We start from the raw sequence: 27,781 nt of genomic DNA on the forward strand, positions 1-27,781 counted from the left end.
CTGCAGCAAACCAAAAGCAAACAAACACCTAATTACCTATGGAAGCTCCTGTCTCTATAGTTTTACTATCAGTCCCAGAATAACATTAAAAGATTATGTTATGTGAGCTTAATTGCCATTTAAATGCACATTTCTGTGAGTCCATGAGCCATGCATATTGAATAAATAACACAAGGTTATATGGTCTAAGAGCAATTAATTTTATTTGTATTAGAAACAAACTTTCCTCATAGATAGAATCTAGACTTACAACACTCATTACATACACATCTACATGTATATTTTTTCCCTTTTCTTCTAAGAAATCATGCAAAAGCAGTAAAAGAAATTGAAAAACTAAAAATAAACTAAATTTTTGGCAAAATGAGAAGTTAAAACCCCAGATTATAACACATGCAAGGGCTACCAAATACAGCGAGGGTCCAGTTAAAGCCAAGTTGAAAAAGGCTATGGTGAGAAGTACCAGTGATGGAGTCCAGAGGCTCCATCTCTGGGAGTGCTAACCAAATCACCTGTGGTTATGCAGGTAAAGTCTTTCACCAAAAACAATAAAAAAAAATGCTAGACAAAATATATTCATTAAAGGTTCCAACACATTAAAAGCATTTAAGAGTTGAAAATTAAAAAAAAGTTGAAAATCCAGTGGAGAATTTCCAGGACAATTTTTGAATGAAATTCTATAATCAGAGGGATAAGCAAAACTTCAAAGCACCAAACCTGCTCATGCCTGCAGGGCGTTTGCCAACCGTTTTCATGGGCAATTGCCACAGGGCTAGAAGTTCTTGATTTGAGAGTTAGAGACATAAAAGTCTCCAGAGTCTACCCTAGAAGGGTAGTTTTACAAATCTTCTGCATGTGATAGATGTTGTGATCACCAATATAATTTCTCCTGGGAATACAAAAGGCTAAATTCTTAGTCCTTTTACATGGTAGGACCATTCAACTAGTTCTGGCCCAAAAAAAGTTGAGTAGAAACTATATGCCCCATTTTGGGGGTAAGACTGTGAAAGCTCTTGTGCAGTGCTCAACTCTTCTGCCAGAGTAAGAGATGAATTTCTAGATGATTATTTTAGCCTGCTTTTTTGCTACTCTAACAATACCACAGATTGAATAATTTATAAAGAAATGTATTTGTCATAGTAAATACAGAGAAAAGGCTACAAAGATTGTGCAGTCTGATATCAAGGTGCTGGTATTTGATGAGGGCCTTTTTTGGCTGTGTCACAATGTATAAAAGAGCATATCATATGAAAGGAAGAGCAAACTTGCTTTATAACAAAGCCACTCTTGACATAATTAACTCACTCCCAGGATAATGACCATTCTTAGAGATGTCTCCTCCCATCACTATCTCAGTGGCAATCACATTTCAGCATGAGTTTTGGAGGGAACATTAAAACCATAGCAATGATAGGACTTCAGTCAGTCCGAGTGCCAGAGGAGTGCCTGCCCCCTATTAAAAACTACACTGGACATTATGTGAATAGGAAATAAACATTTATGTGATAAGTAACTGAGTTTGGGGGATTATTTGTTATCAAAGATTAAGCCTAGCCCAGGATAGCAAAGAAATTTATACCAGAAGCAGAACAGGTACTGCTATACCAAAAATATAAAATATATGGCATTGGCCAAAAGCTGGACAGAAGAAAATAAATTAGAAAAGTCAGACATTTGGTAGTAATAATATATCAGAAGTCAACCCATGTACCTAGTGAGACTGAAAAGAGATTTCTAGAAAACTGTTAGTTCTCTGTGTGAATTGCTACTGGCTGTTTTTAACAAAGTATTTTTAAAAGAGAATGAGATGTACATTGCTGGTTGGGCAGCAAATTGGTGCAATCAATATGGAAAGCAATATGAAGATTCCTCAGAAAACTTGGAATGGAACCCCTATTTGACCCATTTATCCCACTCCTAGGTTTATACCTAAAGGACTTAAAAATCAGCATACTACAGTGAAGTAGCATACTACTACAGCATACTACAGTGTTTATAGAAGCTCAATTCACAATAGCTAAATTATGGAACCAATCTAAGTGCCTTTCAGCAGATGAATGGATAAAGAAATTGTGCTATATATACACAGTGGAATATTACTCAGCCTTAAAGAAGAATGAAATTCTGGCATGTACCAGTAAATTGATGGAACTAGAGAATATCATGCTAAGCAAAATAAGCCAATCTCAAAAAACCAAAAGCTGAATGTTTTGTGTGAAATGCAGATGCTAATTCACAATAAAGGGCAGGGGCGGGTGCTAGGTAAGAATAGAGGCACTTTGGATTAGACAGAAGGGAGTAAGGGGAGGGGACAGAGTATAGGGGTAGGAATGATATTATAATGAACTGGACATTATTACCCTATGTGCATATATGATTACATGACCTGTGGAACTCTATGTCATGTACAACCTGAAGAATGAGAAGTTATACTCCATTTATGTATGATGTATTAAAATGCATGTCATGTATAACTAATTAGAACAAATAAAGAAAATGAGGTGAATTGAGAACATAGTTGGCTGATATGCACAAAGAAAGTAAAGGGAAATGAGGGCCTGGTGCTATGGCTCTGTGGCAGACCATTGCCTGTGTGAGGCACTGGGTTCCATCCTTAGCACTGGATAAAAGTAAATCAAATCAAATAAAGGCATTCTGCCCCTATACAACTACAAAATTTTTTAATTAAAAATAAAGAAAGAAAGTAAAGAGAAATGAGAGATTACATAAATTGGGGCCATGAAATATTTTCCCCATAAGTTTTTGAACTAAGAAGAACTACATCTAGACTTGGTAAAGAAATTCGGGCATGTGCAGCAGATCTGAGACTTTTGAGTCTAGATGGAATTTGAGTCATTTTCTAGGGCAAGTGGGTGAGCTTAGAATTTATATGGGAAGAGAAAGAGAATTCAACTCCCAAGTATATGGAATTTTCATAAAAATTAAGAAAATACATTTCAATATATTTGAAAAATATATTTTCTGCCCACCATGCAATAAAACTAGAAATCAGTGACATTTTGAAAGATCTTTCTTCAATCTGGAAACATTTAAACACTCTATCAAATACCTTGAGTCATAGATCTGACTCAACTTGATGAACTTCTCAAAAATACAGAAAAATGAAAATACTACTTATAAGAATCCATAGAATATAGCTAAAGCAGTAGCCAAGGAATATTTCAAAGCTTTAAGTACTTATATCACGCTAAAAGTGAACCAAGGAAAATAAGTAAACATCAAATTCACAAACATAGAAAAAAAAAAGCAAATCAATACCTTAAAATAAAGGCAGGATTAAATGAGTTAGAAAACAAAAAAAGTAAAAATTGAGAAATAAATGAGTAGGTAAAAGGTATAAACTTGTATCTAATAAGTCAAGAAAAAGAGTGAAGACAAAATAGAGGAATACAATAGCCATATAATATAATATTATCAAACAATAAAAAGAAATAAAATACTGATAAATGCTACAACATGAATAAACCTTGAAAATATCATGGTAAGTCACAAAACACCATATTTTGTATAATTGCATTTATATGAAATATCCAAAACAGACAAATATATAGAAACAAAATAGATTTATCAGTTACCTAGGACTTTTAAGGGTTTTAAGAGGTTTAGAAGTAAAAGCTAAGGGAAACAGAATTTACATGAGGTAATGAAAATATTCTAAAATTGATTATGATAATGAGCCACAACTCTTGTGAATATACTAGAAGCCATTGAATTTTTCACTTGAAAAGGGAGTTTTTATGATATGTAAATTATATCTTAATAAAGCTATTGCAAAAATAGACAAATATAACCATTGAAGAAACCATAGAAGAAAATTTTAACACATCGAATGCTTCTTTGTATAAATATAGCTTTGTGCAAATAAATTTGAAAAGTTAGATGACATACTAACTTTGTAAAAAAAATTTACCAAAACTTTCCCCAGTAGAGACAAAAAGTCTAAAAAATAGATGATTTATGAGGAAGAAACAGAGGAAGTTATCAAAGAGCAAAGAATTGTTACCCAAGACGGTATTCAATCATATGGTTTATAGTGGAAGAAAAGTTCCAATTTGTGCCTAAATATCTAGCAGGACATTTGACATGCCTTGTGGACAAGCTTATTTGTCAGACTTACAGGACAGAAGCTGGGACAATGAGAAAGACCTATCCTGTGACATTCACCACACTGATTTTTGACATAAGTGTCAGAATATATTCTAGCCAGAATATATTTTTCTAACAATTCACACAGCACATTTTTTGAGGTCTGGGTGGGAAGTCACAGTATCTTAATCTCTAGGAGATCACCTGCAATAACCTGGTGGTTACTCTATTGGCATGCATCCCTGCAAGGAGAGCAAGATCTCCAAATGCTCAGAATCTTTTATAGTAATGAGTGGGGAAATCCCTTTCTGTGACTGAATAAATGATTAGGTATTTATTAGGGATGTTGCTGCTGTTCTCACCCTTACTATGAATAGATATATGAAAACTAGTTAATCCAGCTGGTTTGTAGCTCTGTGATGATTGCTTGCTTAGCACATGTAAGGCACTGGGTTCAATCCTCAGCACCACATAAAAATAAATAAAATGAAGATATTGTGTCCACCTATAATTTAAAATATTAAAATAAATGAAAACTAAATGCACAATACCTCTGCTGTTTCCACTCATTGATTGTAGGTTTACAGATACATAAATTAGGCATTGTATAGATGGGTAAATTTTATTAAGATGATATGGTCACCCCCATGACTAAGAGTCGCAATTCATGCAATGGTATACTACATTACAGGATACCAGTCATAATGCAACAACAACAACAAAAATGCCTACACATATTACCAATGAAAGACTCTGGAGGAAGGGACAACACTGCCCTCTGTTGAAAACTAACATACCACACTTTGGTTCTCCTTGTGGATCCTATGGTTTAGATGAACCTCCTCTAGAAAATTTGATCTGGTCCAACAGGCCAAGTTAAATGCTCTTCCAGATGCTTCCAGAATACCCTTCTTTTTCTTAATCATAACTTGTTTCATAGTGCATTATAATTACTCAGTGCATTATAATCACTCAGTTAGCCCTCCCCAGTCTTGTCTCACAGTAATCTTTAATGTCTTACCGACAGGGAAGATGGTCATTGTAAAATTCCTGACCTAGCAGAATGCCTTTGACATAACAATGGCTCTATAAATGTGTTTTCAACCCGTGTGTATGTGTGTGTGTGTGTGTGTGTGTATGCATGTGTATGTGTGTGTGTGTATGCATGTGTATGTGTGTGTGTGTGTATGCATGTGTGTGTGTGTGTGTTATGTGTATGTGGGTACATGTGTGTGTTTTTAGGAATCCAACCAAAGGCCTCACACATACTACATAAGCATTATACCACTGAGTTATACCTTCATTCCCCAATAAATGTATTTTAATAAATATTTTTCAAAGAAGAGCTTTTTATCTAGAAAGAATATAATGGAGGAAAACACTTAGTGATTTTTTTAAAGCTCAATTAATGCTTCTGACTCCTAGCTGAGCAATTTAGAGTTTTTCTGTTTAAAAATTGTGTCAAGTTATTCATTCTTACATTATAATTTTAAAATATTCTTCCTATCACTTTCTACAAAAGGAGGCTAGATTATTTGCACTAAAATTTGTTTTGCAATACGTTAATGACATTATATTAATTCTTCCACTTAATTGAATCTGGAACAATCTGATTAGGGAATCTAATATCTTACTAAAGAAACATATCATATTTCTGCCAATTAATTATCCTTATTAATGCATCAAAACTTAGTTAAATCAAAATAAAGAAAATACACAGCATGACTAATAACAAAATTTAATTGTATTTCAAAAGGAAACAAGGGAAACAGCAATAAATGATTAGTGTCTATCAAAAACAACACAATATTAAGATTTATTCATAACTAATTTTCAAAACAAACACAAAAATATGCTTTCTTAGCCTCTACACAAGATTTCTTTTTTCTGCCCATTACATTTAAGTTCATTTTTTTTACACCTGCACTGAGTAGGGCTTTAAAGTCAAAACAACTTCAAATATAGGAAATTGCCCACGTATTAATGGGTTATTTTAAACTTTTGCTATAAAACTGGGTATCTGGAGTTTGGAACTCTTGCTCTGTTCTGGTACTACCTCTAGGATCACCACCTGAGCACTTCTTTCCCTGGGTACATCCACCTTGCTCCATGACTATTGGACAGGTGCCAGGTGCCATGTTTCCACTTGATCTCGTTCAGTCAGGTGACTCCAAATAGAATCTTGGCCCAGGAATGGGCATCTGACCTGAAGTTTTTTGATATGCAACTGAAAAATACCTTAAAGCCAAAAGTTTTTTGTGAGATGAAGATGTAAGGTGTGAACTTCAACTGCAGTAGCCTTGTTTCTTATAGTCTTCCATGATAAGATGAAGAAAGAAGAGAAATGCAGCAAGTCCTATTAGCATTTGCATCCCCCTTTGTCTGACTGTTTCTAAGGCCCAGCTGTACCTCTGTATTTCTTACCCAATAATCAGCCATTCATGAATATCTTAGGTTAATGCACTCTCTTAAGCTAGTGCAAGCTGAATATCTGTCACTAGCAACCAAAAGAGTTTAGTACCAAAAGGAAATGGTACCAAGGAGATGGTACCAGCCAAACTCAGGAATGTTTATTTAATAATAGTTTTGGTGCTGTAAAACAAACAAACAAACAAAAAATCCTGAGCCTTGAGCCTAGGTATCTGGATGTCCATAGCCTGAACCTCTCCCTTGTTAGAAGTCTCACTAAGCCCTACATTCTTCTCCCCTTCTCCCTCACTCCCATACCCTTACCTAGAAAGAGATCATCAGAGAGGCAAAACAAGGGATTCTTGGTGGGAATGTCCTTGAGACTATCTGAGAGGACTGTAGGAGCATTGCAATGGCCAAAAGGGTTCTGGTGGCTTCCAAAGCCCAACTATTGGACAGTCATAAGGGTAGGGTACTAGTTTGAGGCAGAGTCCCTTAGGCACAGCAGTGCGCCCAATGGCAAAATTCCTGTTCTGATTCTCTGCCTTCCAAGGGCTCACCTTGCATGCAAAACTGTCTTACTTTCGTAAATGTCAGCTAAGTTCAGCAAAACTTCCCACGAAAATTGTGGCAACACAATTCTAGAACCACTGGTTTTCTAAAAAGGTATTTGAGTCAGGCATGGAGGCACATGCCTATAACCCTGGTGCCTCCAGAGGCTAAGGCAGGAGGATCATAAGTTCAAAGCCAGCCTCAACAACTTAGGGAGGTCCTAAGCAACTTAGTGAGACCCTGTCTCAAAATAAAACATAAAAAGAGCTGGGAATGGGGCTTAGTGATTAAGTGGTTCAATCCCTGATACTAAAAAAAAAAAAAAAGAAAGCATTTGATTGGAATCTGAATTTCAAAAAAGAGAACATTGAAAGAAAAACGTGGGTTCAGGGCAAAAGGAGGCAGGGTCTCCTGAATATTATCTCAAAAAATAGAAAATAATGTTCTTCTCCTAAAAAACTATTCCATTCAAAAGCACTTGTGGGTAATATGCGTATATTGAGGAATAAAAGCGTAGGACTAGATTAAAAATAACCATGGCATAGAATCTACCATTATAGAACACAGACAAGAATAAAGGGTGGTTAAACCAAATGAATGTGCACAGCATCATCTTTTTTACCCAACCTAAACTAGCAATTAAAAAGATATTTTAAAAAGACTCATAATAAGCCACTGAGAGTGAGTCAGACTCTGAAGGAAATGAAGTATTTTGTCTACATTCTGATAATTTAGAGAATGTTTGCTTCAGGGGGAAAGCTGTAGAAAATGATATCAAATTTTTAAAGTAATTTGACTTTATTCTTACAATGAAAATAATATAGATTCTCTATAGAAAAATGTAGAAGTAGCAAAGAGAGAGTAAACAAAAGGACAAAAAGTCCAGTGATCTACCCCCCCCAGTAAGAAAAATTTTCTGTTATGTGGTAGATATCCTTCCAGTCTCTTTAATGCAGATAGACATTTTTTTTTTTTTGCAAAGGCTGTAGTATGTGCGTGTTTTAAGACCTACTTGGAATGAGATTACATTTTCCAATATTAATCTTTATACTCTGCTGAACTTCCTTTAAAATAACCTTTGCCTTGGGAAGAGTTGGGACCATTTCACAAGAAATGAAGAAAAATTAAGCATTGCTAACTGAAAAATAAAATAAAATTTTTGAGTCCTTGGTGAGATATTTTTCTTCAAAGTCACACGTTGTTGAGAAATAAAAAGGTCTTCCACCAAATTTCTTAAGCTTCTATTAACCAGAGCTAGGATGACCTTATATTTTCACTTCCTAAGTGAAATTATAGGAAGTGAAAGAGAGGCTTTTGATATGTCTCAAGCCAATGGAAGTAAACTACCCCAGGCACACCAAAGCCGATTACCCTCTTTCTGGGGCACTTCATTGGAAGCTGAGTTGATTGTCTATGTGTGGCTGTAGACCACCATGTTGAAGGATGTGGTGTCCATACCACAGTGGCTTTGGGGTGACTAGTCTTAAGTCAGGGTCTGGTGGAGGATGAGCTTGACATAGGGATCTCCAGTACCAGCAAGAGCCAAGATGGACTGAGTGTGCAGGCCAGGACACCCGGGCCTCAACAAAACAACAATCTTAGCCACAAATCCACAAGCAGCAGGCACAGCAGTAGGCTCCATTTGAGGTAAGCGTGAACAAGGACTACACATAGATCTGGAGGCCTGAGTCCCCCCACCCCCATACCATATCACATAACCTCAGTCTCTCTCACACACACAGATGGCACTGGAGGAAGGAGAATATGGAGGAGGGAAGGACTCGGAAAGAGTGGGCACTGTTCTGAAAGGGACAATTTTAACCTAAAGCAAGCTGCTTAAATTTGAAGAGGTAGAAATAAGTTTTAATTGGCATGTTGAATTTTTCTGTAGTAACCAGCAGTTGAAAAGTTATAAGGATTAGTTTCAGAAAATAAATTTTATACATGCATCTGAGTTGCATGCAATTTTTTTATTCTGCTACCCCCTAGACAGTGAATATATTTTCAAGTCCTTACTCTACTATTTCATCATATTAAATGCCCACAGGATATTGTAATTTGAACTTTTATAAGTTAAGAAATAAAAATACCTCTATAAAGGATAAATGTCATTTCTCTCTCTATTAACTCAAAAAGTACCTATCAGCCCCTGGTGGGATGTCACACACTGCAACTAGGAGCAGTGCAATCCTAGCTCCCATTTTCAAATTCTCCATTCTAAAGCAACTGATACAGAGGTGGCCAATATACATCCTGTCGCATCATGATCGTGGCTATAGAAACTGACTCTGGTGGTGTTATGGATTTCTATTGTATTGTAGCCTTTTGCCTCAGGGTCTTCTTAAAACATAATATAGGAGTTGGGCATAGTGGAACACACCTGTAGTCCCAGCTAATTAGGAGGTAGAGGCAGGAGGTTTGTAGTTTGAAACTATCCTGGAAAACATAGCTAAACACCATCTAAAAATAAAATAAATATATGTATGTGTATACACATATACAGATATGAATAAGTTTTTGCTCTAGCATGGTTTGGGTTTCTGTCTGTATTCTTTCTACCAGCTCATATGTTCATTATTGGATAAATACCAAGTCAGTGAGCATTCACAGTGTTCTTATCCCTTATCCAGAGGCTTACTCTTTTCACTTCTCACTGTTGATTTAAAAATCCCTTTAGAGCCTTCTCCCTTCAATTTAAATTATATGCTGTGTGCAAGAAAACCCTGTCACCAAACTGTCTCAAATGTACACAAAATAAGAGTAACTAAGCTTTCTACTGAAGCCCAAGTATATGCTAAATATAGGAGGCTTGATAAGAGAGGAAGCCCTTGTGAATTTCAGCAAAGGGAGCGGCTACAGCGTGTCATTAGTAAGGAATTTTTTGTTTTGTTTTGTTTTTGCTTTGTTTTTATTCTAGTTCTTGTATGTATGCAGGAGGCATAAGGAGATAGGATTGTAGGATAGCAAAGATATACATGACTCTGTCTTGGCCCTTAGTGATGTGAGCAGTTCTAAATACTTTAGATCAGTATGGAAGGAAATCATTCATCAAATACTGGAAGAATGACATAGCAAATTAGAAAATCCACACCATTTTCTATTTAAGTATGCTAATGATTGGAACTGGGTTCTCCAATGAATGTGGAATACTTTAAACACTTATGAGCTCCCAGTCTAAAGAGCACAGTAGGTTAGAAGTCTGAAGAGCTTCACAGAAAAGATTAGTTTTCACCTTTAATTCTAATTTATTATCTATGCCCAAGTAAGTTTTTGTGAAAATCTTTAGAATTATAAGTTTACCCTCACAATTATCATGTTTTTTCTTCTTTTTTTTTTCCTTTCTCTGTTTTCTTCCTATTATAAGGTAGGAGGGAGGGTGTGAAAAGTAAAATACCCAGATTCTTTAATTTGGGGCTTAGCAAGAAAGAAAAGTAATTGAAATTACAAATACATAAAATTAACCTGAGTCCTTAAAACTAAGTGTCACCATGGAGACTAGAGCAGGAACTGTCTCCATGGAGATCTGAATGATCTTTTTTTTTTTTTTTTTTTTTGCTTTAAATTATTATCACTTACTACTGAATGTCAGTTTGGCCAAGGAAAAGATGAGAATGAATGAATGAATGAATGGCATCACAAGAGAATTCATTAAAGGAAAGTCTAAATTGTTCTGGTTCTTATTTTTCCATTATTCCAATGAGTGGGAAGATACCCCAGGAGAAAATTTCCTCTCAAGTTAATTTCCTCTCAGTTTCTAATGGAAACATCTGAGGATAAGGTTCCATAAATGCTACAGAAGGAGTAGTGAAGGATAATTTCTAGAAAATTCAACTCTCATTCAGAAGCTTCAGGTGTGATAATGGCTTTACCATTCTGGTTAAAAGAGAGAGCTCTTGGGCAATGTCTTATCTCAATGTCTTATTATCAATTATAGATCTGAGATGTCCCTAAACAACCATTCTGGTGTTGTCTTATTATCAATTATAGATCTGAGATGTCCCTAAACAACCATTCTGGTGTCCATCATACACAACCATTTAAAAATATTTAGAGAAGTCAAGCAGATTTCTATTACATACCAGATAAAAAGAAAAAGATCCAAATGTTTAAGCTGTGTAATCAGAATTAAATCAGAATTTGCATATTGTAAACCAGTTACAGACTGCATTGTGTATATACAGATTCAGTAACTTAACTCAGAAAATGTTCAGTTGAGAAGTCACCTAAATGATGCATTTATTATAGATATCAGGTGTTCATCAATTAAACAAAAGACCACTAATAAAAGGCATTAAAATCTAATGTTTTAATATATTATAAAATAAGTTAATAGAAAGTTAACAATGATGACCCAAATGCATAAAAACAAAATGGTCAAGGACATTGATCTTCCAGAAGTTTACATACTCTGAATTTTATGCAGCTTTTTTAGCACAGATCTTGGTGACTGGTTGGACATAGAAGAAAAACAAGATGCATGTTAGCAGTACAGCCAAGCTGCAGAAAATGTCAGTATTTCTCACATTTTACAGTAGAGTCTCATTATTTACATGTTTTATAAAGTTGCCACCAACATTCCATTGGTGAATTTTGAACCATTTCTCCTAGAGGAAATAGTATTAGATACTTGTGAACCTCTAGTCACAATATTTTCATGGACCAATCAATACATAAACTTGCTTTATGTGCATTTCTTTTTAAAAACAACTTAATATATATTGTTGATTTATAAATTTACAGCCAATAGCAGTATATCCCATACCGGAACAAGGCATATTTACCACACATGATTTTTCTGTAAAGTTTATCACAGCCCTCTTGCACTTAGGCATTCTAGCCAAAAACCTTGGTACAATGCTTAAAGCCTGTTTTAACAACAATATCACATACACAAACAGACAAAAACAAATAAATAAAACCATACACACAAGAGATGCAGAAAAATAGCATTAAATAGATCATGTTTACAGTATGAGAGCAGAAATAAGAATGCAAAGTATGGCTTTGTTTAACTTCAGTTGGGAACACATGTTGGGAATTTTTTTTTTTTTGCCTTTTTTTGTTGCTCTGCACATGTTTGTAAGTGACCATGATAGTGCCTTGATTTTGAGTTACAGATTTTAGAAAGTAGATGAAACTGAACACATATACAACCTTCACTGCACTTACTATGTGCCAGACTATATGTTAAAGTGTGTGTCACACACTCTACCATATCCTAGCACTGTAATTTTACAGATGCAAAGACAGAGGCCCAGAGTGGTTATGTCACTTGCCACATCAATAGCAGCAAAGTTAGTATTCAAACTTAAAGCCCAAGCTTAACAATCATTATGTTATGCTAAATAAATAATACTAGTTCTCATATATTTACCACTTTACTTATGTTCCAGGCATGATGATAAATGCTTTACACAAATTATCTCATTGATGAAAGTGTGTTTCTATCTCTATGTTGCCAACATGTAGCAAAGTGCATAACATATAAGTGTTTGGTAAATTGGATTTAAGTCTTCCTGCTCCCAAATCTTCTTTCTAAAATCACAGCATGACATTTTCAGCAGCACTGGAATTACTCTGAGTCTTCCGCTACCATTCTCCCCTAACCAGGTTCTTCTCCTTTTTCACATTAATGTTCTTCTGTGGCTTTGCTACTGATATGTCTATGATGTTCACAAGGCAGCTTTTCAAAGCAATCATAGTGCAGAAGAGAGCAGAAGTACTGTCCCTTTGCAATAGTTCTTGCTCTTTAACAATAACTTCTAGTGGTGATTTATATTATGACCCAAATCCTTATGGAGTAACAGAACCACAGAAAAGCCAAGTGTTTTGCTTGAGAGCCATGAAGCCCTATATAAACCTAAAAAAAGGATTGTCTGTTTCCAATGTAGCTTTGGATTCCAAATCTATCTAACCTCTCACACTGAGTTCAAAGTAAAGAGAGTCCATTTCAGAGATAAGAAATAAAAGGGTAGGAGGGAGTTTGTGGGAAAGTGGGAAGTAGGATTTAGAAAGCTCACAAGACAGAAACTGCAGGTTATCATATAAATCACATGAATGAATAGAAGCAAGTAGGGCTAGAGTAAAAAATCATTCATCTCCTGTCAAAGGCAAAAGCATAAAGTCAACACGATTTATTTTTTCTTTTCATTTCTTCCTGTCCAGTTCCCAAAATATTCCAAATACTCAAGAACAATTATTGTCAACTGTATAGCCAGGAAAATTGACCACAAAGAAAGGAAGACTCCACTTCTTTCCCAGTTTTACATCTTGGGTGTTGCTAGTGGTTGCTATAATATTTTATAAAAGAAGAGAATCTCTAATGAATTCTAAGCACAAACTGTAAAGAACAGGAAGCAATACAAAAGCGTTTTGGAATCAGGCAAAAACAATCTGAGTAAAGGTTCCTAGAGAGAAAAAAAGTTCCATCTTAAAGGGCAAAATGCTCAGCTCCTGTGCATTCATAGTTCCCAGGGGAATAAAAGCTTTTCTTGCTCAGCCTTTCAACTTTTCAAGAGAAGACACAACCCTGGATTTTGTCATAAATTGCCTAGCTTTAAATGTAGCCATTTTTCTTTTTCTTTAAAAAGAAAAAAATGTAGAATACATGCCAAACAAACTGTGTCTATTGGTCTTACCTAGTGGGAGACTCCAGTGGGCCACCTCTGGTTAGAACAGTCAGTAAATAGCCTGGGGGAGACTTTAGGACCTCTTTCAAGTGCCACAACCCAAAACCACTAAGAAAAGGCAGCCAGGAAAGCTAGTCCTCTAGTGGACATCTCCCTGGAACCCTCCAGCCTGAACCTCTGGCTTTCTAATAGCATCTGCCTTTTATAAGTGTTTGTCCTGGGGGTGATTTCCAAGCCTCTGAAACCACTGGCTGCTTTCTCTGCCCAGATGCTGTGAATCCTCAGATGGCCCCGGGGGCAGGGCAGCAGCACAGCAGGTCCTGGCATATGCTGGGCCTGGGGTATGCCTACTCCTGGAGAGACTCGCCTCTCCTGCTGCTGCCCAATTCACTTTCACCCTGTTCATGGCTCCTTGAAAGGTCTCTGTTTCCCTTGGCCTTCTGTCTCTTCTACCCTGTTCCATTTCTTTCTTTTGCCTCACTTTTTAATTCCTCACTTTATTCTCTTTTTCCTTCTTCCTCTTCTCCCCTTCTTTTGTTACTCTCTTCTGTTCTCACTCTCCTTTCCTCGACTGTTCCCTCTCTGTTCCTCTCCCGTTCCATCCCTACTCCACTTCTCCCTTTCCCCAGCACCCGAAAACTGCTGCTAGCTTGCTCACCAGGAATGCACCAACACAGGCTTCGAATATTTCTTGTGATAGGACCGGAGGGTCAGGGAGCCCTTGCGTTCGAACAAGTCCGTGGGTCCGACCTCAAACCAGTATTGATTTCCGTTGTACCACTCCAGGCAGGAGCTATCCCCTAGCCGCATGGCCGCTGTGAGTACAGAGGATTTCCCTCTGCACTGGTCCTGCCTGGTGCTACAAGAACCAAGATTCAGCGTCTCTCATCTCCTAAGCAACCTGGGGCGGGGTCAATGGAAGGGCGGAGTCAATGGGGGGGCGGATCCCTCCCACCTAAAAGCTCTGGTTTCGCAGTCAGTGTCGTTAGGGATGGGAGGCGGACTGCTTGCCAATCTGCAGTATCACTGATCTGTCTAATCCTAAGAGTGGTAGGAGGAGGTAAGGGGCGCGATTTGCAAAGTCCCTGAGCCCTGAGTGGGTCTGTTTCCACTATCCTTGCGGAGTTCTTTTTCGCTTCGATTAACTGTAGCCACCACCCTGCTTACAAAGTTTGACCAAAGGGAGCAAGAGAACACCTTCTCCGATTCTAAATTGTGTCTACACAGCTTGCCGACCTGTGAAAGAGGCACAGAATCATGCAAATCAGCTGAATATGTTGAGCATCAATAAGCTTGGTTCCAGTTTCAGCCTTTCTAAACTTTTCTGGGCACTAGTATGGTCCTCTGAAAAAAAAATAGAGGAGAGAATATAACAGTGGAGTAGGGTGAACACAAAAATCTGAGATCCCTTCAGAAGGAGAGGAGGGAAGATTCCACCTCTGGGCACAACTTAGGACTTGGCATTCAGCTCCCCAAGACTTGCCAAGTTCTCCTCCTTGCAACTTTTGACTTTTTGTGAGAGCACAAATTCATCACGTTATTGTATTATGTGGCATATGTGGGAAGGAGATTCCAGCAAAGATTATGTTCTTCAAGAAGTTATTGGATAGCTGTGTTATAGAAAGGTGCTTATTTCATTTTCTACTTCCCAAGAAAATAATATTTGACACATTCAAATTCTCCTCCCCAAACTTAACTGAGCACTTTAAGGGCATCATCAAACTTATTTATTCCTAACTAGCAAAGTACTTAGAACATAGTGTTTTTTTTTTTTCAGAGCATTCAGCGAATGAACAAATATTAATTTTTACCACCTTAGATTTACCTCGGCTTCCACAGATTCCAGAAGTGTTTGACCTTAAGATCACAAACGCACAAATTTAAGAACTAAGAGATAATTGATATTATAATAGATTTTCTCATTTACAGAAGATTTATTACAATGTTCCTATAAATACTCATGCACCCTTCTGGATCAGACTTCACAAATTTGATTACACACAACTACTAAGTGATTTTCTGTGGCCTGTGGTGCAGAGTGTGGGCACCTGTGGTATAAAGTCCGTCCTTCACTAACAGCCACAGTTAAACCACATTATTTAAAACCAAATAAATAGTTCACTGACACAAGCTAAGTGCTTGCAGAGTGCTGACTGCTATTTTAGCCCTGTTCTTTTTGAAGGAAAGAAAAAGAAAAATAGAGTTAATTTTAAAAGTCAATAAGATCCACATCAAGTTCAATTCTGTTCAAAGCAGAGCATATTGCTGTTGCTCCAAAACTATTACCACCATTATTAGTATTTTTGTGTATTTATTTTACTTATGTTTAAAGTGATAATAATATAGGCACAAATAAGGTTAGGTCTTTGCAGATTATTTGACTGAAAGCTGAAAGCTGCCCAGTGCCAAACTCTTTCTGATGTGGGGGAGAGGGGAGTACTACAGAGATTAGAAAGTTTTCAGCACATCAAGGAGCAGTAAATTAAGAAAACAAGCAAACAGACATAGCACTTATTTAGAGTTCCTTAAACCAAGCTGACAGCCATTTGAGTCTGTCTCTTTATTATTTTCTTTCTTTTCTATATCAACTTTTTAAGCTTTATTGCCTTTTGTGTCCACCAAATACTTTTCAACATCCTTGTGCTAGAATGTAGGAGATTAATTCTGATATCCTCAAATTCAGATGCATTCTATTCTTTGTGTATACCTCAATACTTTCTGTAGACTCTTTGGTTTCTTGATTCCTTATCAATAAAATAGGAATGGAACAGCAGTTATTACAAAGGGTCTTTGTGAGAATTCCATAAGATAATAAATACAGCAAAAGCAGGTAGAATAATACATAATAAATGCTCAGCCCTCGATTGAATGTCATCTCCTGCTGCTATTATTAATATATCATGAATTTCCCTTTATTATTTGGATAACGACCCCACAATGTGGTTGTAATTATATACAGTTCTCTATACTGCTTTTCAAGCTGTATCTGTTTATAAGATTTATTTAAATAAATATAACTTTTATCATTTTTTCTTTCTTTTCCCTTTTTTCCCCAGAATGTCTCACAAAATAACCAGAAAATGGAAAGTAAATTAATGCTAGTTCTGTGCTGCCACATTTGACCAAAGCAGATCAAAGGAAAGATTTTTAACATATTTTAATATGAAATGTAAGTCTGAATCAGAAAAATGTTGGCAAGATATTTGGATATGTTACTAGTGTTAATGAAGTGGTTTTGTATTCAATAGACTCTTTTCAAAACTATAGCTAAGCTTTGTGCTTTATGAATATGAAACCATTGGACCTCAACACGAGTTATTCTTGTTTTCCTCAAACTTCATCAAACCATTGAGGTGTAGGGTTAAGCAATACCTTCCATTTACTAACCCTTTTCAGTGTAATAGAGCTCAGGTGGACAAAAGGATTTTTCTGTAGGATAAATGGGAATATGTCATGTGAGCCTATTCTAATTTTTGGCATGGAGTGTGTATGTGGTGCTGGGAATTAAACCCAGGGCCTTGTGCATGCAAGGCAAACACTCTACCATGGAGCTATGTTCTCAACACTAAATTTCCTTGTTAGCTTTATCAGATCCCTGAAAAGCCTGCCAAGAACTGGGCAGGACAGCAAACTTAAAAAGGAAAAAAAAATTGACATAAAAGGCCCCAGTGGAAAACCTCTTCACTACTTTCTTTCCATTATTGTCCTAAGGATCATATGCCCAAAACCCAGAACAACTCTGCTGAGGACCTTCTGAAGTCACCAGCAGATGTTCTCCCCCAAAACCCCATTTTTAAAATTATTTCTCTCTGCCAGATGTCTTTCAATTAAGCTAAGACACAAAATTTTTAAATGACTTAAAATTAATTTCTATCATCTCTAAGTCAAATCTTGTTTAAATACATTAAAATTTTGTATTTATATTGTATAACACTCAAAAGCTAAAGACCAAGCATTTAAATCATAATCAAGGATTACTTTTGGTTCTCTAGGAATAAGGACCTCCTGTCACCAACCATATACTCATCCATGGGTACCCTTTTGAATGTTATATTAAAAAAATTGGAGTCCACCTGTTATATCAAAATAAGAAGTTATTATTCATTCGGATCCTTCACTATGTCACCAGACTTCTATTTTTTTCTCTCCTCCTCCTTCTTCTTTCCCTTTCCCCACTCTTCCTGTCTCTCCCATGACCTCTTTTCTTCACCTTTCCCTTGATTCTCTCTCCTCCTTTGGTCTCTCCCTGTTTTCTTCCCCACTGCTTTGAGAAGGAATATGGATTTTGGAGGCAGAATCTTGTGCTGGACACCCAATGAAATATGATACAATTCAAAGTTGCATGAAAAAAAAACATAAAAGAAAAATAATGACCTAGAAGCCAAGGGCCAAAATTTATATGAGTAAGTTCAAGCTTACAAATTCAACTCCAGCAAGAGCTTTAATCTTCTTTCCTTTAACTATCCATAACTACTGACAGCCTTTTCTAAAACCTTGATGCAATTCCTCTGTGCTTTTAATTTGGACTGTGAACCAAACATCCACTTGCTCTCAAACCATTATCATTAACTAGTATTGATTAAGTGTCAACAAGTAACAGGCATTCTTTCTGGAACTCATGAGGGAGATAAACTTATTAAATATACAGTGTTCCATAATTCAACATTTTCCTTATTTCAATATCTAATCCAGACAATAAGTGAAACTCTTTGGCAGAACTGTCCATAACTACTATGATAAAATTTCAATGTCCTAGATTATTAATGACATGCTCTAACATAAATAGATTAGGGACTACTTTAATATTCTACAAATTGGATATCCTTAGCTTTTCAAAGAAGTAAATATCCATTTTTCAGAAATGATTTGAGCCCTTGGTTTTTTCCTCTTCTCCCTAGTACCACTTTGTTTTTTGTCACCTTCCTTGTTTATTAGCAGCAAGAATGAGATGATTTAGCTACCCATTGGCAGTTCTCATGAAAAGAGTTCAATGGGGGAATTCCTTGGGGAATAAGCTAGAAAACCTTCTGACTTTATCTGAGAAGGAAAAACCTATGGAAGGAACTGAAAGTTTCCCTGCTTTTCATGGTGGAATTTCATGTCGTCACCTAACAGCCTTAGTGTAAATTTAATTCAGGAATTTTCCAAGTAACACTAATGATTTCTAGTTAAAGTTTCTCTAGTATACTCTTGATAACAAAGTACAGAATTAAACCAGTGAGAGGGATTTGGGGACTCCTATGACTGGGAATTCCAGATACATCAGTCTTAAGCACATCTGAATCCCAGGGCTGACAGATGGCTTCCTGCTTTCCTGGTTCTGCTTTCTTTCTTGAGTTAGCTAATTCTCAGCTAAGCCCTCCCCAAGATGGCCACTGGCATGCACTGTCCCCTCACTCCCCCGTGGCATGCTGTGCGTCCCTTTCCTCTAGAACCAACGAAAAGTCCTGGATGCTAATTGGCCTGACTTGACTCTTATGATCTATTCTGAAAAAAAAAAAAAAATCACTAGATCCAGGAGTGATGCAGTACTTCTAGCTAGGTCTGGGTCATAGGATCCCTTCTAGGGATGACAATCTAAACCAAAAGCATGAGATTAGACTAAAGGGAAAGATAGGATGCTATTCCAGAATAAGGGGAAAGCAAACAACAGATTCCCCCTGTCAATAACAATAAGACATCTCATCCTGCCGCAGTCTGGCTGGGCACAATTCAGGAGCCACTTGTCAAAAGAAACTAACTTTATTTTTAAAACTACAAATGCCAAGCAAAACAGCTCCTCAGGAAAAACCCTCAGAGCCCAACTGCCACCACCGGCTTCCACAAGCCTCTCACCCCCACACCAACCACCACCTCTCCCAATCCTCCTGCTCTTGAGGCCGATTGGCTAGGTCGCGTGGGCGGAGCCAAAGAAGTCCCCCAATGAGCAGTTCCGTAGTCTGAAGGGCAGGGAAACAGCCCAATGAACATGACCGCAGAGGAGCCAATCAGCTAGATAGCCATCACTGAACCACTTACAGAACTTGCCTAAACTATGTATCACTTGTATGCATTGTAAACTCACTTGTATGCATTGTGAACTATCTGTTGGTGCAGCGACTTGTGGTAGTGTTGGAGTATTTTTGCTGATGATGTCATCGGTGGTACAATTTTTCCAACAAGAGCTGTCGATTGGCTTGGTATATCTTCCTCCCTTCTGCTTGTCATGATCGTTCAGCTATTTGGGGGCCAACAGAGGTGAGGCAAAGAACCTCACCCCCCCGCTGGTACCTCTCCACAGGTGTGGCTGTATACTGGACCAGTAGTCAATGACGGGTAAGATCCAATTACAATGGTACCAACCTAAGACAGGAGGCTGACGCCCTGAGGTCAGCTCATCCGAAGACGGGTAAGGACCATATGTAGTATTGGACAACCTAAGGCAGGCACGGTCCCTAAGCCACATGCTTGTTGTTTAAACAGAGAGGGGGAGATGTTGAGAGCCACAGCCAAAGGGGCCCCAGCAAACTTCCAGCTGCCAGCACATCCATCACTGTATTTTACTCTTCCTTGGCCCTCACAAAATATACGTGGGGTTATCATAGTCATTAGGGTTCTCCACAATCATATAAATGTATAAAAGGAGATTTGTTGTGGGAATTGGCTTATGCAACTATAAAAGCCAAGAAGTCTTACTACCTACAAACAGAAGCTGGAGAACCAGGAAAGCTAACCCAGTAATTCAGTTTCAGATGAAAGGCCTGAGAACCAGGGATGGCCTCTGGTGTATGTCTCAGAATCTGAAAGGTGAAGAACTTTCAGGAGCTGTGATGTCTGAGGGCAGAAGATATATGTTTCAGCTCAGAAAGAGAGATTTTTACCTTTCCTCCACCTTTTTGTTCTAATTGAGCTGTCAATGAACCGGAGGATGCTAGCCCACATTCATGAGGATGGTTCTTCTTTCCTTAGGCCATTGACTCAAATGCTACTTTCTCCTAGAAACACCCTCACAGACGTACTCAGAAATAAGGGACCCCTTAGCTCAGTCAAGCTGACACATAAAATTAACCATCACATATATATTGTCATTCCCATTTCTAAGTAAACTGAATCATACCTAGTTAAGAGGCAAAGCTAATATTATATACATTCATATTTTCTGATTGCAAGCAATGTTCTCCTTCTATTACAGACACTATATACAAATATAAATGTACATATGTATAGATAAATATATATATGTATGTGTGTGTGTGTGTGTGTATGTATGTATGTAGGTAGGTATATATAATCTTTGGTTTGCAGGAATCTGGCCTCTAGAACTACAGGTTTATTTCCTCAGCTTAACCATTGCTCCTGTAACTTTTCTATCCTTTGGGTGTGTTATGACTTTCCACCTAAGGTGTGAGGAAGTTGGCCAACTAGCACTGTTTCCAAAGTTCTTCCCTTGTTAACTTCCTTTGAAATGATGCAATTTAATTTTCCAAGGCTTGCAATAAAAAGGAAAGAAAGAGAGGAAGGAAGGAAGGAAGGAAGGAAGGAAGGAAGGAAGGAAGGAAGGAAGGAAGGAAGGAAGGAAGGAAAGCTTAGGTCTCTTGTTCCTTTGCTTTAGCACGTAATATCAAATTTTCCTTCTGTCTTAAAGAACATCTGTCCTACAATGTGTCTTTCTTTGCTCCCATCCTCTCTGTCTGGCTTATTGTCCTTCTCTGGGTAGCCCTATCTCCTGTAATGTGTCTACTGTCCCTGAAAGGACTAGAGAAATCAAGTCTTTCTTCCTCAGAGTTCTATTGTCACTGTAGAATCCAGAGATGAAAAGGAGTATCTAGTTTCCTAGAACATTTCAACATAAACTTTTTTTTTAAGATTTTTTTTATTGGTTGTTCAAAACATTACAAAGCTCATGATATATCATCTTTCATACATTTGACTCAAGTGGGTTATGAACTCCCATTTTTACCCCAAATACAAATTGCAGAATCTCATCGGTTACACATTCACATTTTTTACATAATGCCGTATTAGTGACTGTTGTATTCTGCTACCTTTCCTATCCCCTACTATCCCCCCTCCCCTCCCCTCCCATCTTCCCTCTCTACCTCATCCGCTGTTGTTCAATTCTCTCCCTTATCCCCCTCCCTTCCCCTCACAACCTCTTATATGTAATTTTGTGTAACATTGAGGGTCTCCTTCCATTTCCATACGATTTCCCTTCTCTCTCCCTTTCCCTTCCCCGACTTGTTTCTGTTTAATGATAATCTTTTTCTCATGCTCTTCCTCCCTGTTCTGTTCTTAGTTGCTTCAACATAAACTTTAAAAAAAATATTTTTAGTTACAGATGGCACAATGCCTTTATTTTATTTATTTATATTTAAGTGATGCTGAGGATCAAACCCTGCACACATACTAAGCAAGTGCTCTATCATTGAGCTACAACCCCAAACCTCAACATAAACTTACATTCCACAGTGAAAAATACTTTGTTTCCCCACATGCTATGATTTCAGAACAACTATGTTTTACTTTCAAATAAAATTTTAAGAAAAAATTAACAATATTTGAATGTCTTATACAAAAATATTCTAAAGCATGTATCCAGTTTTTTTTTTCTTTTAAATACCCTGAACCCTGAAACACATTTTAGATTTCATTATATGGCTTATGGTATGTTATCTCTTCTCATTTATCACTGTCTGTTCTACTTTAAGAGAAACCAAATCCCTATTTCTGACTGAACCTTACTAATTATTATAGAAATATGCATCTTATTTTATCCCAATGTATATATGCATGAGAGGAATACTTTGCATAAAAATTAATTGCCTATTTTTCTTGGTTTAGTTTAAGTAAAATAAGCTAATGATTACTTTGATTCACTGGTTTGAAATGTTTCTTCAATACTATAACACAAAGTTTCCTTTCACATAGTCAGAATGTGGGATAAGGGGATAAGCAGCTGTTCCAGGTGGCTACAATTTCTTATTTAAAGGGAGGGAGGGAGGAAGGGGAGAGAGAGAGAGAGAGAGAGAGAGAGAGAGAGAGAGAGAGAGAGAGAGAGAAATGAATAAATATGAGTCATGAAACTAGCCAGTCTTGAATCTATGCACTTCTATGGCATCTTAGCCAAAGTTGAAATGCAGAGGATATTTATTCTGCATCTACATGATCACAGGAGGGATATTTTATTTCCAAGGCAGACAATTCCCATTTGTACAAGTTCTATATTCTGTTGAGCTGAGTGAACCCTCCTGATAGATCCACTTGTTGGTTCAGCTTCTGCAACACAAAAGATTAAGTCTTATTTCGCTCTCTCATGATATCCTTCCACATATTTGAAGAGAAATCACAAACCTCCCCTCTTTTTTTCACATAAAGTAAGCAAATCTGGCTGCTCTTCGTCTTTGCTATGCTTTGATGCTCCAGGCTGTGCAGTATCACTTTGGTCATGACCTCCTTAAAAATCTCTCTCAAAAAAGGGCACTGATTTTACACTGATGACATTGAGAACAGTGGAGACATTGTCTCCCATACTCCTGATTCTGTACTTTTATAAACATGAACTAAGCAGGGAGGAAGGAAGAAGGAAAGAATGGAAGCAAGAGAAGGAAAGGAAGAAGGGAGAAGGAGAAGACAGATGAAAACTAATGTTAGGATCAGAGCAACCAGAAGATTAAGCTCTAAACCTCTAGCAAGATATAAGGACTTATACCATTGAGCCAGGGATGTCTGAAGGAGCTTTGAAAATACAAATCTTTTCTAAAGCAAAATATCCCCAAGTTAGGCTCTTAGGATCCCCCCAATTAAATTTTAACAAATGATACCTCGCCAGACAATATTACCCAATGTAGAGAGAAACAGGCTGGGGTGAGCAAGACCACAGAAATGGATTTTTATCCCTCTTTTCCTAACTCTGAAATATCAATTATTAGGCACAGGAATGTAAAATAACTTTGAAAGGGGGTTCAAAAGAAACAAAGATTGGAATAATAAAACAGTCCAGTAAAGGAATGAAACACCATCAAAAATTGTCAAAGAAGGGCTGGGGATATAGCTCAGTTGGTAGAGTACTTGCCTTGCATACACAAGGACCTGGGTTCAGTCCCCAGCACCACACACACACACACACACACACACATACCCTCCCCCCAAAAAAATGATCAGAGAAACTTTCAGTGTGAACATGGCTACACTAACCTGCAGTTTGCTCTTTTCATCAAGAAAAATTTTGGAAATCCAAAAGGCATGTGGAAAACAAAATTCTAATATGGTAAAATTAAGGATGCTGAGAAACTGTATTCCTTTAAGAGTCATGTGGGGCTGGAGTTGTGGCTCAGTTGTGGCACTTATTGAGAATGTATGAGGCACTGGGTTCAATCCTCAGCACTACCTAAAAATAAATAAAATAAAGGTATCGTGTCCATCTACAATGAAAAATATTTTTTAAAAAGACTCATGTGGGCTGGGGTTGTAGCTCAGCAATAGAGCGCTCGCCTAGCATGTGTGAGGCCTTGGGTTTGATCCTCAGAACCATATAAAATAAAATAAAGATATTGTGTCCATCTACAACTAAAAAAGTAAATATTAAAAAAGGAGAGAGAGAGAGACTCATGTGATAGTAAATGAAAAGAAGCCTTAGTAATGTAGTAGGCAGGATCCTGAAATGCATACCTCCACCCCGAGATTTTCTGCCCTAATCTGAGGGAATATGAATAAGATATATGTAACATCACCCTGTGATTATGTCACATTGCACAACAAAGGAAATTTTGCTGATGTAATTTAAGAGTACTAACCAGTTGACTTTGAGTTAATCAATAGACAGATCACCCCAAGCGGTTTTAATCAATCATGTGAGCTCTTTGAGAGTTGAGTTTCCTCTGGCTGGTGGTACAGGGAAAGTCAGATCTGAAACTTCCAGATAAGAGCCCAGTTCATTTTACATCTTGATTTTGACCTGTTGAGGCCCTAATCAGGGAAAGTCTGCTCAGGCTTTTGTCCTGTAGAACTGTAAACTAATACATGGAGATTGCTTTAAGCCATTACATCTGTGATAATTTGTTATGCAGCAGTAAGAGACTAAAATACATATTTAAGAAGATACTTTTTAAAAAATCCTGAGGTGAAGAAACTATGCCCAATGAGAAGAAAATGCATTGAGAAGAGACCCCCTTATGACTGACAATAGTAGGAAAAGGGCTGAAAAGAACTTACTAGATTATACTCCCAGCAGAGTAAATGCGTCTACCTCTCACTATCTTTGCCAACATTTTAATTGTTTCCATCAACATAAAATTATATCCTTTGTTTCATTTTAATTTTTCTGAACCTGAATTATACTTATTTGATATTACTATTGCAATATATAATCTGATTATTTGTGTTTTCCTGGTGTATCTTTTTGTACTCTGCCTTCAAGAGTTACTTAGGATGGAGTTCATTTATAGATAGAATTTAGTTAACCTTGTTTTCACAGGTGAGGTTAAACCATTTCTCTTGGTTATTATATCTAGTTATATATTATATATTCATGCATCTCTGATAACTTAGAGAAAAAAATTATGGCCTCAGGTAATGAAAGCAGAAATGTTTCTAAATCAATGGTAAGAAAACATTTCCAAAGTTTCATTATTGTACAAGAGGGGTGGGAGAGGGAGGCTGAGAGCCATCAAATGCTACCTTTTTAAATATATGGATAAAAATCAATTCAATAATGACATTGTCTTCTTTCTTTTCTTATATTTTTTTGCTTTCTTTTTTATTTTTGTCTCATAGACTGCAACATTTGCTAGCATATTTTTCATTAATAAAAATTATATTACATTTTTCTTAGTAGTTCCTATGAAGTTTTTTTTGCTCTTTCAGCCATTTATTTATTTTTATTTACAGTTTGTGTTCAATACAAATCAATTCCATAACATGAGAAGTTACTATGAATCAAAGCATAAATACACAAACACAATATATAATCCAAATAGATGTACAGCATTCAGGTATGAAGCAAAGGGGCGTGTTCATTCACACACATAGTAGCTTTAGATCTGTTTGATCTGGTTGTTCTGTGTAGGTTTCTAAAGATGAGAAAAAATAATTTGGGTTATCAAGACTATGGTGGCCATATTAGATACTGGAACATATAAGCATCAGTGTTTGACCATGTGAACAAAAGATTTTAGGGAGTGTGTATTTTTCAAAAGGTTTCTGTGTTTCAAGGCAGTTGTAAAAGATTTAAAGGATCAAGACTGCTTTTAAGCTTAGGATCAGGTTCTAACTACCTAAAAATATTGACTGATAACAGAAAGTGTTCCAAAATGTGGCTATTCTGATCCATAGTTTAAAAAAAAGTATTTATAGAAAAAGTATAAAAGTTTTTGTGAATTTAATATGCAAGCTAGCTTCCACAGTCTTCACTTCCCAAATGCTGATTTATAAATTTGGCTTCTTCACATAGTTGCCTTTCTAATTTCAAGATTTGCCATTTTACCTTCAAAACAGACCATTTTCAATTATGAAAAGTATTCAACAGATGTAGAAATAAAAAGCAGCGTTTTGAAATTAGTTGAGGTCAATGCAATTCTACTCTTTGGAATCAGTTTAGCTAAAGGAATCTGGCACTCTTGTTGAATGAAAACAGGAGATGGGAGATGCCAACCATTTGACTTTGAGAGGATAAGCAAGATTTACTCATGATGCCTGGATTTGGGGTGAATTCCAATCTCTCATTGCCCTGGCACATGTCAATTACTACATAAAAGTTCAAACATAATGTCAAATCCAAAAACCACAGAGGAAAGAGTTCAGTTCCCAAAGGAACAGAAATAGCTTAACAATGTGAAACTTTTTCTAGAATATATCAGCATTAAATTAGCACTGCTGAAATGATACATTGAGGATTTACAGAAACACCTAGAAGTTCCCTCTAGTGTACGTATAAATAGAATCATGGAAGCTTTTTATATTACCTAACCGTTTTATGGCCTTATCGATTTCATGAACCAAATAAAAACTGAAATCTCCATTCCACATTCCATCCTTTATCTCTAGACAAAAATCTATTCTTGTTTTCAAGATAGAGTTTTAAATGTCCATATTTCTTTTGCCTCATTCAAGGAAATCATGTCTCAATTTTGGATGTTATCTCTTTATCTTGCACATGAAACTCCAGCAGATTTAATATTGGCATTCATCACTTGTGAAACCCTTCACATGTCCTTCAAACCAATCAATTTGGAATTCTCAACGTTTTCTGTGCCAATAAAATCAGGTGTGGAATTGGTAGATTTGATGCAGACCAGCTTCTTCCTTGACACACTGGACTTCTAGTCGCCATTCCGATTGGGTTTAGAAGTTGGGGAAGTAGAAACGTTTCTTGGCCTGAGTCTCTAACAGTAGAGATGGAGAAGAGAGAGCGAGATCACAAGGATACTGGCTGTTGACTGCAGGGCACTGCCACCTGTGCTGGGTGTAGCATTAGTTGAATTGGGAGCAGCAGAGGTTCTCTGTGAGGAGTTACTTGAAAGTGTCACAACAGCTGTTTGATTTGAATAAATCTGCGTGGGTAGGAGCAGTGCCAGAAGCAGCAGCCCCAGCCCCAGCCTGGCCACCATGGCTCTGCCCATGTCCGCTCCGTCAGTGAGCCGTGCGTTTCCCTGGATGCTAGGTGCGAGGAGATAGGACGGCTCCGGGAGGACGCAGGCAAAGTGGACTCCTATGAAGTTTTACGACATTTTCTTTAAACTGTACTTCCCTATGTATCAAGATCAGGAATGAAATGTTACCTTTGATATTATTCAAGTTGAAGGTGCTGAGAACAAGGTATGACATCAACAAATGCTTATCTGATTAGATTGAGTTGGAATTCATTTGTTCCTCAATCTCTAGTTAAATTATTTGAGAGATGGGATTCATACATCCCTGATAGCTTAGAGAAAAAAAAACAACAACTATGGCCTCAGGTAATGAAAGCAGAAATGTTTCTAAATCAATGGTAAGAAAACATTGCTAAAGTTTCATTATTGTGCAAGAGGGGTGGGAGAGGGAGGCTGAGAGCCATCAAATGCTATCTTTTTAAATATATGGATAAAAATCAATTCAATAGTTGACAATCA

At 37.0% G+C, this 27,781-nt stretch overlaps 1 protein-coding gene and 1 pseudogene across 1 annotated transcript in view; both read right to left on the minus strand.

Annotated features, from left to right (window-relative positions):
- The window catches only part of Cfap95 (cilia and flagella associated protein 95), a 63,121-nt gene extending 48,614 nt beyond the window's left edge, over positions 1 to 14,507 (minus strand). The window contains exon 1 of the mRNA XM_026389288.2: positions 14,356 to 14,507. Within this exon, the coding sequence (XP_026245073.2) occupies positions 14,356 to 14,507 (152 nt within the window). The remainder of the gene's footprint in view (positions 1 to 14,355) is intronic.
- A 12,548-nt stretch (positions 14,508 to 27,055) lies between these two features.
- On the minus strand, positions 27,056 to 27,292 carry LOC113183052 (signal transducer CD24 pseudogene; annotated as a pseudogene).
- Positions 27,293 to 27,781: the final 489 nt, after the last annotated feature.

This window comes from Urocitellus parryii, chromosome 4 (genome assembly GCF_045843805.1).
Source record: "Urocitellus parryii isolate mUroPar1 chromosome 4, mUroPar1.hap1, whole genome shotgun sequence".
In the NCBI taxonomy this organism is placed as follows: domain Eukaryota; kingdom Metazoa; phylum Chordata; class Mammalia; order Rodentia; family Sciuridae; genus Urocitellus; species Urocitellus parryii.